Source organism: Suncus etruscus, chromosome X (assembly GCF_024139225.1).
Source record: "Suncus etruscus isolate mSunEtr1 chromosome X, mSunEtr1.pri.cur, whole genome shotgun sequence".
Classification (NCBI taxonomy): domain Eukaryota; kingdom Metazoa; phylum Chordata; class Mammalia; order Eulipotyphla; family Soricidae; genus Suncus; species Suncus etruscus.
The window spans coordinates 125950170-125966622 of NC_064868.1; the positions used below are offsets into that span (position 1 = coordinate 125950170).

At 40.5% G+C, this 16453-nt stretch overlaps 1 protein-coding gene and 1 pseudogene across 1 annotated transcript; one reads left to right on the forward strand and one right to left on the reverse strand.

The window, feature by feature from the left end:
• Nucleotides 1–377: 377 nt before the first annotated feature.
• On the forward strand, nt 378–707 carry LOC125999558 (developmental pluripotency-associated 5 protein-like; annotated as a pseudogene).
• A 14917-nt stretch (nt 708–15624) lies between these two features.
• On the reverse strand, nt 15625–16011 carry LOC125999569 (spindlin-W-like; the record flags this gene model as incomplete). Its single annotated transcript, XM_049767650.1, has 1 exon — nt 15625–16011. A coding segment is annotated over one exon (387 nt), but the record flags the coding sequence as incomplete, so codon positions are not given.
• Between the last annotated feature and the right edge of the window lie 442 nt (nt 16012–16453).

Consider the following 16453-nt stretch of genomic DNA (forward strand, 5'->3'; position numbering starts at 1 on the left):
GCTGCTCCGTGGTGCTAAAGACCAGGGTGCTAAAAACCCTGGGTCTCAGCCAGGGAATCCTGCAAACTGCAATTCTTCTGCTCTTTCAGAATAACAGACGAGGAAAGATGGGGCTGCACCTTCACAACTCCAGTACCCAGGGCCACGCAATGTCTTGAGAACAGGCTTCTGACTCTTGGTGATCCAGGTAGCTCTCGGACCCTCTGGCTTTTCTGCAGTCCATAAAATAAAGACTGGCTCATCAGGGAAATGAACATTCGTGCAGGTATTATGCAGTGGGACGCTCCCAAATATAGACCAAGATAATTTTTCTAAAAATTGCTGAGAGCAGTTCCAGGCCACCACAGAGTGACACGGTTGGTTTTGAGGCCCTGCCGATGGGGACACTGCCACAAAGGAAGGACATCACACCATGGGTGAAGGTTTCCGAAGACCTGAGAGACCCTGAGGTGTTCCAGCTCCAGATGCGGCTGCTGGAAGCCATCTTCGCCTACTTTGACCAAGTGAGCAAAGTCATGCTCGAGTTCAAGGTTCTGGACCTCACTGACCTCACTGAAGAGGCAATTTATGGCTCCTAACTGTACAAGCTTCCGACCAAGTGGTTGCTGTAATCGCTTACCGAGTGCAACCGCCAGTGTCAAGAGAGAGGGATGCTGAGATCAGAGGAAGCCATGCAGACTCTCGAATTAGGCCCCTTTAAAAAGTGAAGCCAGAGGGCCCGGAGAGATAGCACAGCAGTGTTTGCCTTGCAAGCAGCCGATCCAGGACCAAAGGTGGTTGGTTCGAATCCCGGTGTCCCATATGGTCCCCTGTGCCTGCCAGGAGCTATTTCTGAGCAGACAGCCAGGAGTAACCGCTGAGCATCGCCAGGTGTGGCCCAAAAACCAAAAAAAAAAAAAAAAGTGAAGCCAGAAGACTCTGGAAACAACCAAGATGCCCTTCAACAGACGAATGGCTAAAGAAACTGTGGTACATATACACAATGGAATATTATGCAGCTGTCAGGAGAGATGAAGTCATGAAATTTTCCTATACATGGATGTACACGGAATCTATTATGCTGAGTGAAATAAGTCAGAGAGAGAGAGAAAAACGCAGAATGGTCTCACTCATCTATGGGTTTTAAGAAAAATGAAAGACACCCTTGTAATAATAATTTTCAGACACAAAAGAGAAAAGAGCTGGAAGTTCCAGCTCACCTCAGGAAGCTCACCACAAAGAGTGATGAGTTTAGTTAGAGAAATAGCTACAGTTTGAACTGTCCTAATAACGAGAATGTATGAGGAATATGGAGAGCCTGTCTAGAGTACAGGCGGGGGTCGGGTGGGGAGAAGGGAGACTTGGGACATTGGTGATGGGAATGTTGCACTGGTGATGGGTGGTGTTCTTTACATGACTGAAACCCAAACACAATCATGTATGTAATTAAGGTGTTTAAATAAATTAAAAAATATTTAAAAATTGAGAAAAAAAAAGTGAAGCTAGGTTGCTCGCAGCAGATCCAGGAGCAGCATCTGAATAGCAGATTGTGGGCAGAGTTGGAGGGGATCTGGCCTGCTTGAAACTGCTGTGGCCTGATCAGAGAATGTTCTGTTTCGGCATCTCTGTCTTTGTCACTGTAGCTTTCCTCCCAAAGGTTGCAAATTAAAAAATAAAAATTTTATATACCTAAAAATGTTTAGATTAACAAGATTGTTGGGAAAATGTTAATCCTCCCCAGAAACTTAGAAAGAGCCAGTTGTTACTGCATTAAAAATCAATGGAAGGGACCTTAGCAGTGGCACAAGCAGTAGGGCATTTGTCTTGCACAAAGTAACCTAGGATGGACCAGGGTTTAATCTCCTGGTGCCCATATGGTCCCCCAAGCCAGGGCCGATATTTGAACGCATAGCCAGGAGTAATCCCTGAGTGTCACCAGGTGTGGCCCAAAAGCCCCCCAAAAATCAATGAGAGGGCCCAACGCTTAGCACAGTATGTTAGGCCTTTGCCTGGCAAGTGGCCCACAGGAGTTAGATCCCAGCATCCCATAGATCCCCCAAGCACCACCAGGTGCAACCCCTGAGTGTCGCCAGGTGTGGCCCAAATGCCCCCCAAAAATCAATGTGAGGGCCGAACGCTTAGCACAGCATGTTAGGCGTTTGCCTTGCAAGTGGCCTACAAGAGTTAGACCCCAGCATCCCATAGATCCCCCAAGCACCACCAGGTGCAACCCCTGATTGTCGCCAGGTGTGGCCCAAAAGCCCCCCAAAAATCAATGTGCGGGCCCAACGCTTAGCACAGCATGTTAGGCCTTTGCCTTGCAAGTGGCCCACAGGGGTTAGATCCCAGCATCCCATAGATCCCCCAAGCACCACCAGGTGCAACCCCTGAGCATCCCTGGGTGTGGCCCCAAAACCAGAAAAACGATGGATGGGAGGGAGTCAACCAACTCAAGCCCCTCGGGTTCGTCTGCACCCCGACAACAACGGCAACAACAACAACAGCAACAACAAACACGTTTCTTGCTTTTTCAGTAGGGTGCTCAGGTGACCAAAACGGGGTGCAGAGGACGGAACACGGTGGGCTACGTACAGGGCCACCGCCCTGCCCACTGCACCATACTACCACTCCCAGCCTAAACTGAGCTCATCGGTGTGAAATCAGAGAAGCCGGGAATGGAGGCGCTGACGCAGGCGGGCAATGCTGGAGGACCTGGAAATCTAGTCAGGCGAAGTCCAGTCAGGCAAAGTCTAGTCGGGCAGCAGGCCGAGAGGGTCACGTGGGAAAAGCCAGGAGCGACTATTAGGGGGTCCGGGGATCGAACGGGGTCCTGATGGCTCCCGCGCCGCCCACGCACTGCCCTTCATTCATTCTCCCCGGGAGTCAGGCCCGAACTCGGCCATTCTCTGGAACATGTGCCTGAGGAAGAAGCCAGGGCGCTGCCAAAAAAGACACGGGGCCCCTCCCACGCCCCGCGTCGTGCATGCAGCTCCGCGGAGGGTTCCTGCAGCCGGGAGTGGAGGCGCTGAGGCGGGCAGTCTGGGGGACGAAGCTCGAGGACCTTGGACCCTCCGGGCAGCCGCGGTGAACGAGTTGTGCAGGAAATGGCAGAGGTAGGACTGGAGCACGAATGCACGCTCTGTACTTCCGAGACCACGGCGCATGCGCACTCTGCACTTCCGGGACCACGGCGCATGCGCACTCTGCACTTCCGGGACCACGGCGCATGCGCACTCTGCACTTCCGGGACCACAGCGGCTGCGGACTGGAAGTCTAGTCAGGCCTGCAGGCAAAAGGCTGTGGTGCACAGTGCGCAGGCGCTACGGGACCACGCACGCACGCTCTGTACTTCCGGGACCACTCTGCCACTGTCTGGAAGTCTAGTCAGGCGTGCAGAAAAGGCTGAGGCGCACACTGCGCAGGCGCTACGGGAGCACGCACATTTGTTCACTGGCCCAGAAACCCTGAGGCAAAACCACTTAAAGTTTTGGGGCCAACTTAAAATAATATGCATGTGCATGGAAATGTAGAAAAACGACTATTCCTTCAAGTTTAAGGAGTTACATAAATTTTATGCCTTTAGATTTCTTTGTGGACCACTAAGAAATGTTATAATGTACTACAATCTGGGGTCTTGAGGGACAAAGTAATTGTACATAGGTTCTGTTTTATTTTTCTTAATGTTCTTTGACTGTAAGTTCAAAATTAAGGTGTCAGCAGGGGGATTTCTTCTGAGAACTCTTTTTTTGGGTGATTGTCCTTCCACTGTAACTTTATCTCCTTCTTTGCATCATTGTTCACATAATTACAAATATATTTATATATCAACCCTAGATGGTAGCAAGGCTTTGTTAATTCATGTCTAACATATCTCAGAAGCATGGAAAAGTATTATATGAACAATCTTTAAAATAAGCACAGAAACTTACACATGCTAAAAATGTATATAATGGGAAAAAGTATGGAAAACCTAAGGCGCCCCTCCATTAACAATAGTGAAAACCACGGTGTCAAAAGACAGAGAGACAGAGAGTGAGAGAGAAAGAAGCAAATTGCCTATACTAGAGACAGGTGGGGGGGGGGGAGGGAAGAGGGAGACATTTGTGGCAGGAAGAGTGCACTGGTGAAGGATGGTGTACATTATGTGACGGAAACCCAACAATGAACCATTTTGTAATCCCAGAGCTTGAATAACGTAATAAAAATGAATTCTGATAGAAATTTCATATAAAGCCAGCAGGAATATCCTTATCATTGTAATGTGAATTTGTGTTTATTTAATGTGCAAATGATACTGGCTTCAGCAAATCATTTTTGAGGAATATTTCAGTAAGAGATTGGAGAATATTTTAGCATATTTTAATGCTAGTCACCCAGGCAGATGACAAAATTAACTTTGACAAACCTCCTAAAACCAAACAAAGAAGGGGCTTTAGATCAAATGAAAGAAATATTGATTTGTGTTCCATCCTTCTACTGTAAATCACCTTCCTATCAAGTTTCTTCATAAATATAAGTCAGAGAATACGGAAGGGGGAAACTACAGCCAGAATGGAAAGGTCTAAGAAAGAAAAACTCTGAATATTTGGCAAAGGCAACAAATGATATCAAGGATGCCATTTGAATGGAGTTGGAAACTCCATCCCTAGCTTTTAGACTCTCTTTAAGAATTGTTATGAACCTGGCTTTTAAGAAATGGTAGACAGGAACTGAAAAACTAGCTCACTGCTTGATTCTAACATTGTTTTTCAAGGAAATTTTTCAAGGAAAATTCCTTTTCCTATTTGAGATTTAGCTGCTGGTGGGTCCTTGTCAACGAGGTAAACATTTTGATAGATTATTCTCAGATTATTTCTTATGCATAATTTCTCAGCATAATTTGTGGACTCATTATCAAATGGACTCAAGTAACATAACAAAACAAGACTGATGAATTGAAAATCATACAAATGGTAGGTGACTAGACTAGCAGATCAGTAGCAACCGGTATAGTCCTTAATGCCTCATTGAAAAATTTCCTTCCCTCTTCCTAACCGCTCTCTCCAATAATCTGCCAAGTTTAAGGTTTGAGGCAGTGGTCAAGCTCCATAGCATAAGAATTGGTGTTCCTCATAATGTTTTTCACCAACATGACAGGCTTGAAATTTCTTCCAGCAAAACAAGAAAGCCAGGTACAGATCAACATGGCGGCTGCTGCTCCACCACCAGCACAGTAATAGGCCCAGCCAAGCTGACAGGTACCTATAGAAATAGGAACAGAGACATGAGGATAGGATTGTCTTCTCATATATTCTTTGAAGGCTATTAAAATTGCAGTAATAAACAGTAAATTTAACTTGGCTTCCTTTTCCTCCTTCCCTTCTTTGTTGATTATTGGTACTTGCTTTAGCAAGAGCGTGAACAGTATTCTGTCTCAAGAAGAACCGAAACAGAATGATGTAGGCATGTAGGTAGTGAGATTTATAGTGATTCTCATGACACTAATGGCAAAACAAATTTGATCATGTGTCCAAAATTGTGCTATGCCTTGAGCATACATATTATTTTAATTCAATAACTATAAATATATGTCAATTAGACATTTGGGGGTAGTCCATACCCGGTGTTGTTCAGGCCTCCCTCTTGGCTCTGTGCTCAGGAGTTACTCATGATCATCAGGTGGTAACAGTGATTGAAACAGGATCAGGATCACATAAGTGTACATCTCACGAGCCCTTACTAGGTCTACACCTCTAAAAATCATTCTTATTATCTCCATTGTACACAAATGAGGAGCCAATGTATAGCTTAAATTCATTTTAAAAAATATCACCTCTAAGGCAGTAGTCTAGGTATTAACCTGACTCATCTTGACTCTAAAGGTGCATCGTTTTTAACCCGATCATTACAATATAATACGGATACTGTTTTCAAAGACTAATATCCTTTATCACCAGGACATTTGACACATAAAATCAAATCTATTAAGTTCTATTTAATGTCTCTATATGAAGCCTTTCAACATCCAGCTGGGAACTATGTATTGAATGCAAAGCCAATTCCTAAGGGCTTTGTTTAATTAATTTTTATTGTGACCCATGTAAATTACAGGTCTTTCAGAGTTATACTTAAGGTACATAGTGACAGTGAATTAGGGCCATTCCCATCACCAGTGTTGTCCTCCCTCCACCTGTATTCCCTGCATTTATCCCATACTTCCCCACTTTTCCCCCTAAACTGCTAGTGTAACGCATCCCCTTTGTGTATAGCTTGTTGTAGATTGGGTTATCTTGATTTTGTTGTTGGCTTTGGGTTTGGTATTTCAGTCTGATTATTTTTTATGTCTTCAGTCATGTGACTGTTTGCTCCTGGTACCATCCACTTTTATTTGTCCTTAATTTATGAGGCAGAACAAAATGACTCAATTTCTGTGGTTCTCGTGAAAAAAAAAAAGAGAAAAAAGCAAAATAAAAAAGAAAGCTTGGAGGAATCCGTCTTGAAGCTATTAATTAGTAATTTGAAAGAGGAAAGGTAAAAAAACAAGCACTGATAAAAGAAACACAACAGCAACAAAACTTTCTTAAATTTAAATGGGAAGGTAAAGAAAAACTACTTCAAACTATTCTCAACACCTACCATTTTATGAGGTGTATTCGGTATATTCTTACTGTTAAATATGTTTTTATTTAGAGTTATCTCAGAAAAAGTTAATGCCTCCCCAAATTACAAGTTTATAGTATCAAATAATAATTAAATTATTAATTGAGTTACCTATATTTAGGCAGATGCCCAATAATACAAATTTATAGGACAGTCAAAAAAAGATATGAAGTGACCTACAAACACTTCAATTCTTGAAGAAAAAAAGCTACGATTCACTACAGTCTGATGAATAGTTGAGTAAAATTTTATATTTTTGTTTGTGGTGTTTAGTGAGCCTTTTTAGTATTAGTTGATTAGTGTTTCATATAAAAATTTATGATTTTTCCAAGTTATACTGCCTTGTTTTTCCAGCCAGACCAGATTAATTATTCCCAAATTTCACACTTCAGAAATAATAGTTTTTCTACTGCCAAGAGATTTTTCTCATATTAATCAATTTATATCTTTCTCAGAACAGTAATCAGAATTTACCACCACTAAGAAGATTTCTTTTTCTTGTGGGAAAGGTTTGGGCCTCACCCAGTGACACTCCTGGCTATGCACTCAGAAATCACTCTTGGTTTGGGGGACCATACTGGATGCTGGGGATCAAACCGTGGTCAGTCCTTGGTCAGCCGCATGCAAGGCAAAAGATTATCTGCTGCACCACTGCTCCAGCCCCATAAGGTTTCTTTAATTGACACCATCACAACCAAATAACAATTGAGGAATTCATCTCTGCCCCATACCTTTACATAAGTATAGTCTTTGATGAAATTCTAGAGTAAGATCATAAGATTTAGTTAACCTTTGCACAACCAACAATTCTATTGATGGTTCCATAGAATTAATGTAATTTTATAATAATTCTTTCCATGTCTCCATGTCCTTTCAAAAGTGCTTAGTATGGGCCGGAGAGATAGCATGGAGGTAAGATGTTTGCCTTTCATGCAGGAGGACAGTGGTTGGTTCCACAGAATTAATGTAATTTTATAATAATTCTTTTCATGTGCCATGTCCTTTAAAGAGTTCTTAATATGAATAGTTTGCCAAGAAATTTGTCAATGATGGATATATTTTGAGAACATGGTGTGATTCAAAGTGCTGGAGAACATGCTTTGTGTAACGATATCAACATTTGATCACCAACACTACAAATTTCCATGAAGACTGGTCAGAGTGAGCACAAGCAAATTCTGTGACTCCAACCCCCAAATATGATGGATGAAATTTTAATCTTCTACAATGAAACCTGACATCAGTTTTGAGAAAATTTTACAAAACCAGCTACAGTATTATTATATTGTTTCTGAAATAAACCTAGTCAATTTTGAATAATTCTACACAAGTCATATCAATCATCATTTCTTCAATAAAACTTTACCTAAATTCCTTAGGTCAAATTATTTTATTCAACTTCCGCAGCAATTTGTATCTTTTCTTCTATACATTATTTCTGTACTTGAATGAATGAAATCTTTATGAATCCTAAGAAAGTGTGAAATATTTTGTCCTTTGGGAGAGATAGAACTTTACCCATGGAATGAAGCAGTCAGGACCCAAGCTTAATGATGCTAAGAATAGGAGTGCAATATCTATAGGAACAATGCAATATTTTGTTAGCTAATACCTTATTTTAGCTAAAACAAAGGTTTTCTCTGGCTCCTTTGTATGTTTGTTTATAACTTGGATTTACCCTAAAACAGATTGTCTTACTTGTAAACCTGGGTGGGACTGACTTAGGACAGCCTCAGTTATCTTTTCTTACTGCCACACCCAGGGGTGATCTCTGTACTCAATAAAACATCAGTTCACACAGGCATCATGGTGAAGATACAAGGCAGAAGATTGCCAGACTATATGTGTTTCACCCTCAGCCTGGTTTGGATTATTTTATGAGTGACCCCGATTCAGATTTTTCCCTAGTTATGGAGATACGGTATGTGGGGTGATTGTACAATATTCAGAGAAAGTGTTTAGTGTTTTTGTTTGTTTGGGGGCCAAACTTGGCTATGCTTGGGTATAATCCTAGCTCTGTGCTGAGGATTCACTTAAGGTGGTGCTCATAGGAAGGTATGTGGTAGCAGATATCCAACAACATGCAAGCAAATATCTAAAATGCAGCACTGTCTCCTCAGGCTAATATTTGGAGATGGATAACAGGGGTGAAAGCTGTTTGGATAATGTGACATGCTCACACTGTAGATCAGGATTTCTATTTCTATCTAAAGAGATAATCAAATTATAAAACATGATGGAGTTGGGCTGTGAAGAAGCTGTTGACCTGGCAACAAGAAGTTATTCTGTGTTACATTTAGTGATGAGACATTTGTCTGGACTCAAACAAAATAAGGGAAGGAAAGACCCTAAGGATTAAGAAACTGAGAGATAATCAGCATATTTCCATCAACCTCACATTCAAAAACAGAAAGAATGCAGAGAATTCTTTTTTTTAATATCTTTATTTAAGCACTTTGGTTACCAACATGATTGTAGTTGGGTTTCACTCATGTAAAGAACACTTGACTTCACCAGTGCAACATTCCTATCATCAATGTTCCAAATCTCCCTCTTCCCCACCCCACCCCCTGCCTGTACTCAAGACAGACTTTCTACTTCCCTCATTCATTCACATTGTTATGATATTCTCAGTGTAGTTATTTCTCTAACTGCACTCACCATTGTTTGTGCTGAGTTTCATGTCATGTACTAACTGTTAGGAAAAATTAAGTCATGAAATTTTCCTAGACATGTATGAACATGAAACTAGGGGCTAGAGAGAGAGGGTGTTTGCCTTGCCTGTGGCTGATCTGGGACAGAAACTATGATGATAAATGAAATACGTCCAATGGAGAGATATAGTCACAGAATAGTCTAATTCATTTGTGGGACTTAAGAAAAATAAAAGACATTACTGTAGTAACATCCAGAGACAATAGTGATGAAGGCCGAAAGGACCAGTCCATGATATGAAGCTTACCACAAAGAGTGGTGAGTGCAGAGAAATATGTACACCAACTATCATGGCAATGGTAGTGAGTGAGAAAAATAGAATACCTGTCTTGAAGACAGTTGGGAGGGTGTGGAGGAGGGAGATGGTGAACACTGGTGATGGGTAGGTTGCTCTGGTGAAGGAGGGTATACTTTCTCTGACTGAAATCCAATGAGAAAAATGTTTGTAACCATGGTGCTTAAATAAAGATACTAATAAAACAAATCTAGTATCCTACTTCTTCTATAGCTTCTAGAGTAAAAGATAGCTAGTGCCAATGAATCTGTGAAGCGAGACCCAGAACCTGTAGATGATTGTAGGAAGTTGCCATAATTTGTTTTTAGAAAAACAAAACCAAAGAAACTTAAAAACGTAGCCTCGAAAGTTTCAGTAAGTCAGATAAATATATTGTTGCCAAAAGCCACTATTTTACACAATTGGGTAAATATTCTGAGATGTCAACTTCATTCTTGCTAGGAAGTAGGGCACACTCAAAAACATCAAATCTGTCTGGTGTTAGAGATATGCTAATTATTATGATGTCAGGTATGTGATAATAGCCAAAGGAAAAGAATTAAAAATGTAAACAAACTATTGATATGATAATTGCTATGGTATGAATAATAAAAGTACATTAATGTACACTTAAATGGGAAATAAAAGTTTTCACAAAAAAAAAAAAAAAACAAAGGGGCCGGGCGGTTTCGCTGGAGGTAAGGTGCCTGCCTTGCCTGCACTAGCCTAGGACGGACCGTGGTTCTATCCCCCGGCGTCCCATATGGTCCCCCAAGAAGCCAGGAGCAACTTCTGAGCGCATAGCCAGGAGTAACCCCTGAGCGTCGCAGGGTGTGGCCCAAAAACCAAAAAAAAAAAAAGTTTTCAAAAAATAGGAAGTTATATAGATGATAAAATGAAGACAGTTACTGTTAACAAAGAGGATTAACATGGCAAATAAATACAAATAATATCACTCAACATATTTATAACACTTTACAATTTGCAAGACACCTTCTCTTCCCATAATCTCATTTAATTTTTTCTCTGATTTATGAATTTTCTCTGATTTATGAATCTCTGATTCATAAAGTTCCAGACATAAGAAGAAATATTGTTATAGAGGAAGAAACTCAATATTCACATGACACTTTTGACCATGGTTCTAACTTACGGTGTAAGAAAATAATCGCAGGGTTTGGAGAGATAGCATGGAGGTAAGGTGTTTGCCATGCATGCAGAAGGATGGTGGCTCGAATCCTGGCACCCCATATGGTCCCCCGAGCCTGCCAATTTCTGAGCATAGAGACAGCGGTAAGACCTGTGCACTGCCGGGTGTGACCCAAAAACCAAAAATAAAAATAAACAAACAAACAAACAAATAATCACTACCCATGTATGCTTGGGCATGTGATATAAGTGAGTGCTTTACTGAAATGTATTTGAAAACATGCCCTGATATTTATAAATTAGAGCTATAGGCAAGATATTTAACTTTTCTGAGTTTTAATTCCCCCTGAGTAAAATGGAAATGTCACCACCTAATACAATACATATACATCAACAAGTATGATGATCAGTTTCCAATATCATTTCCACTAAGCTAGATACTCTGAAAAATATTCCACGAGTTTCCAAAAAAGCTTACAACTTAAAATCTGTTTTAAAATCTATTTTAAAATAAAGATGTATAGGCCGCACTTCAGAGAATTAATATCTCTCAGGAAGGGATGCAGATGATCATGATCTATAGTCCAGTGAGAATCATGCCAGTGAGAATTTATCACTCCCTCAAAGAGTGTACGTTTTGGATTAAAGCAGAAAGAAATCAACATTCTTGAGAACCTACGATGGTTATTAATACAGTACTAGGGACTGTCACTTAAAAGCTGATTTTTCTAAGCAGGAACCATAGAACAGAGTAGGGTATTTGCCTGGCATTCGACAAACCTGGGTTCAAGCCCTGGCATTTAGTATGGTCCCTCAAGCCTGCCCGGAGTAATTTCTGAGAGCAGAGCCAGGAATAATAAATACCCCTGAGTGCCACTGGTTGTGGACACCCCCCCCAAAAATAGCAACCTGGAATTCCTGGGTCTATGGAAGCTCAATGTTGTTTATTGAGAAATATCCTTATTGTTTTCCTCGGGGGTTGGACCATACAACAGTCTCATGTTGTCTGGGATATACATGGCGGTGCTCAGTACTTTCTCCAGCTCCTAGTCCTTGCTTTGTGCTCAGGGATCATTGTGGCAGTCAATGGGAGTTCCTTTTTCACCACATTCCTGCCAAAAATTGTTTTGAGTATTTTTGATATGAACCACTCTTACTGATGTGAGATGATATAAAAGATGTATTTTTCCCAATTAATAAATTCAACTGGATGAAGCTTAGTAAAGAAGGTTTGAAAAGACTCATATATTGTGGTACATAGTCAAAACATATATATACATAGTTGTATATCTACCGTTGATATGGGCATTTTTCCAGAGCATGAAGGAGTTTTGCCTTATTATTTTTCTGATTCCTGTCTTTAAATTGCATTTCAGTCTCTTAAAAACACTTTTATTTTTATCATTGAAATATCTGTTTATTAATAATTGGTGCAGTATTTGTTTTAAATAGAACATAAAATGAAGTATTGTTTGTATAAGATATGGAAGTCAATCTATTATAGTTATTCAGATATTGATCAGAGCCAGAATAGAAATTAAACATACATTTTAAAAATTACAGTAAATCACATTCTAAAGAGCACTAAAAGCCACTTGTGGAATAGTTGTGTTCCTGTGTAAGCCAGAATAGGAAGAAAGTCTACTTGTAACACAAAGACAAATTCAGGGAGTAAAGCATCAGAATTGTATGTCATAAAGGGATTTAAAGAAAACACAATCCAAAATTAAATTTAGTAGAAATCGCTGTCATTTCTAAGAAATTGGTGTTTGCCATCATTGGTACTTTAGAAAGAGAAAATAGAATAGCTGTATCCCATTAAAATCTTTGAGTATCCTATTGAAAGCAATGTAGAGAATTTTTTAAATTAAAACAATGAAGAATAGTTGAATGAAGTTTTCCAGTTTTCTTGTTTTGTTTTGTTTTTTGGGCCACACCCAGTAACGCTCAGGGGTTACTCCTGGCTATGTGCTCAGAAGTTGCTCCTAGCTTGGGGGACCATATGGGACACCAGGGGATCGAACCGCAGTCCGTCCAAGGCTAGCGCAGGCAAGGCAGGCACCTTATCTCTAGCGCCACAGCCCGGTCCCTTTCCAGATTTCTTAAAGTAGTCCTCACGATAGAGAGTCTGTCTCTGTCTGATTCACCACTTCCACAGAAAAAGGTCTGATTTGAGAAAAAATTTTGTTAATCTTGAGACCTGACCTCCCACCTGGACTCTGAACCCTTGCAAGAAATTTGGAGAACGGAGCTGCTTTACTCTCCTTTTGGGAAAGTATTGAGGGAAAAAAGGGTCCCAAATACCAGAGTAGATGGTTTTCTCTGGGAACCTTAGTCTTTTAATTTTATGTAACACATCTGTTCTGAGCATTTGGCTTTCCAGGGAATGTTTCTTAAAAAAACACTTTTCGAGGGACCCGGAGCAATAAGCACAGTGGATATTGCTTTGCATGTGGCTGACCTGGGACAAACCTGGGTTCAATCCCTGGTATCCCATATCGTCCCCTGAGCCTGCCGGGAGGGATTTCTGAGAGCACAAGGAGGAATAACCTCTAAGCATCTCCTGTTTTGGCCCCAAAAAAGAAAAAAAAACTTGTAGAAGACAGAGAGATAGATAGTTTAAAGGGGTGTAGCATAAACTGTGTATATAGGAGACCTGGGTTTGGTCCCTGAGCACTTGGAGGAATCTCCAAAATACACAACCAGAAGTAGTTCCTGATCACTTCGAAGTGTTCAACATGTCCATTCTCCCACCCCCTAAAAAAACTCCACAACTTTCTGCTTCAGTCTAGCCTACAATAATAGCAACAATTAAAATATAAATCATTGTTAGCATTGAGTGCAGGCCCTCTAATCAATGTGTTAAAGACATCATCTTAATTTTATCCTCAGAGTCCTGTAAAATGGACTGACCGCAGCCCATGCAGCCATTTTTAAATTCTCCTTAAAAGGGGTTGGGGGGGGGGGGGCTTAGAATAAAGTATCATTCCAAAATAGACAATGATAACACTAACAAAAATTGAGGAAACAAATGCAGCCCATAATGAGGTTATAGAAGAAAACAAGAAAAAGGGGAAAGTTAAAGCTTGCATCACTTTCTTGGGCCTCCTAACTAAATGGAGGACTGGCAGAACTTGAATTGGAAAACATTAGCCTGACTTTATCGCCCTCGTGTGGTCGTGAGATGTACAGTCAGTTGACAATGCTGCATTTATTGAATGTAGGGAAATAGACCTAGTAAATCAGGGGACCTTCTTCGTTTAGTCTTGTCTTCCCTCAAGGTACTAGACTGGAAGTCATCTTACTGATCAACTATTCCATAAGTGAGAGTGTGGGTCTTTCTCATGTGTGGTATTTTGTTGACATCAGAAATATATATAAGCATCATCATATATATTCTATTTGAAACGATGATTTTAGTATCCCATGACAAGGCATTCTACTTTTCTCATTCTTTAACATTGTCATGCTAGCTGTTAGTGTAGTTGTTTCCATAGCAGCGTTCATCACTCTTTGTGGTGAGCTTCAAATTGTGAGCCTGTCCTTCCGGCCCTTCCAGCCGGACATTATTACAGTAATGTTTTTAATCTTTCTCCAAACCCATAGATGAGTGAGATTATTCTGTGTCTATCTCTCTCCCTCTGACTTATTTCACTCAGCATAATAGATTCCATGTACATCCATGTATAGAAAAATTTCATGACTTCATCTTTCCTGACAGCTGCATAATATTCCATTGTGTATATGTACTACAGTTTCTTTAGTCATTCCTTTGTTGAAGGGCATGTTCATTGTTTCCAGAGTCTGGCTATTGTAAAAAGAACTGCAATGAATATAGGTGTGATAAAGGGATTTTTGTATTGTATTTTTGAGTTCCTAGTGTATATCCCTAGGAGTGAAATAGCCAGATCATATTGGAGTTCAATTTTTTGAGGAATCTCCATATTGTTTTTCACAAAGGCTGGATTAAATGGAATTCCTACCATTAGTGAATAATAGTTCCTTTCAGTCTATATCCCTGACAGCATTGATTGTTCTAATCTTTGTGATGTGTTCCAGTCTCTGTGGTGTGAGATGGTACCTCATTGTAGTTTTGATTTGCATCTATGGGAGATAACTTTTAGTTGCTCTGGAGAATATGGTGAGCCCTTATTGCGGGGCTCTCAAACCCAGAACATCCCCCCACAGATCCATAATGCTGACAATGGCCTCTTTTTGTTATCTATGTGTGGTAAAGTTTCTAACCTTCTGCATAACCCAATAACATGAGCCGTGCATGTCCTCTCGCTGTCTTCCCAACACCCATGGAGAACCTGACATTTGACTCTCAAGTTCACTTCTTTGACCCCACCAACTCTTATTGATTTTGATATCTTGCCACAAGTACCTCCATAAAAACTTTCTGTGCAAATGGGAGTGTTAGGTATTCCCCTAATGAACACTTAAATAGCATCATAAGGGCACACAGAGTGTTATAAAAATATTATGAGCAACAGTTTGCTGAAATGTAATGAAACATATAAGATCTCATATAATTGGAAATATGAAGCTCAAATAATATCACTACAAATCTTTTTGAAAACTAAATTATTTACTAAAAGAAAATGTATATCCTAGTGACATAGTTGTTCATAATACATTTGTTTCCAGATAAGTGTAAGGAAAGTAACTGAAAACACAGAAAAAATTAAAATGCTAATTCTATCAATATACTAACCTGATAGTAAGCATAACCTATCAATTACTCACATCTAGAATTCGCCCAATACTTCAATTACCATTTTTATATCTAGAAATTGTACCTGTAATAGTTCCATCAATTTGGCCGATCATGATGACATCTAGGATGTCTTCACCCAATCATACACCTAGATATAGAAATCATCATCAAACTTGATGAAGTAGCTAGATAGTTTGGCTTCTCCTTGATGGGTGACCATGCCAGCATTTTTAGAGCCATCTTCCCCAGCATATTTCACCTTTTTGCTTACCAGGCTGTCCACAACTTTGCCTGGTTCCCTTTCTTCTGAAGGCAAATCATTAGAGTCAGGCATTATGCGAACGTCGACTTCTAAGGGCCGGTACAAGTACAAGACAGAATCTTTTTCAGAGGTTATATAAAACCATGTGTACATTCTTGGTGTGCATGCTAACTCCATTACCCTCCACTCATCTTTAGAACCATCTTCAGTCTCAAACATGTGCTTCACAGCTTTGCCAATCATCGTGCCTGCTAGGTGTGCATCGCTGATCCTAGACGTTTGTAAGATTCAAGGTCCCCCAGTTTCAATCACTCAAGCCCTAGTTTCCTTATTCCTGGTGGGCATCCAGGATAAGAGTGTAGGGGAATCTGAGAAGAACTTTCATCATTTTAACTTTTGCGGAAGGGGGGGGGCGGGCATGTTCACACCTAGTGATGCTCAGTGGATACTTTTGGCTCTGCACTTAGGAATTACTTTATATGCTCAGGGACCATATGAAATGCCAGGAATCAATCCCAGGTTGGCTGTATACAAGGTAAGTGCCCTAAATGGTATATTATCACTCTGGCCTCCATCTTTTTAACTGTTGTGTATTCCAACTCGAACCCAGTGTCTCACACAGGTAAGGCGCACACTTTATAAGGAGTGTCCCTATTCCGTTCATAGTTATTATAATAGCAATAAAAACAGTAGAAACCTATCAGCCAGTGCACAT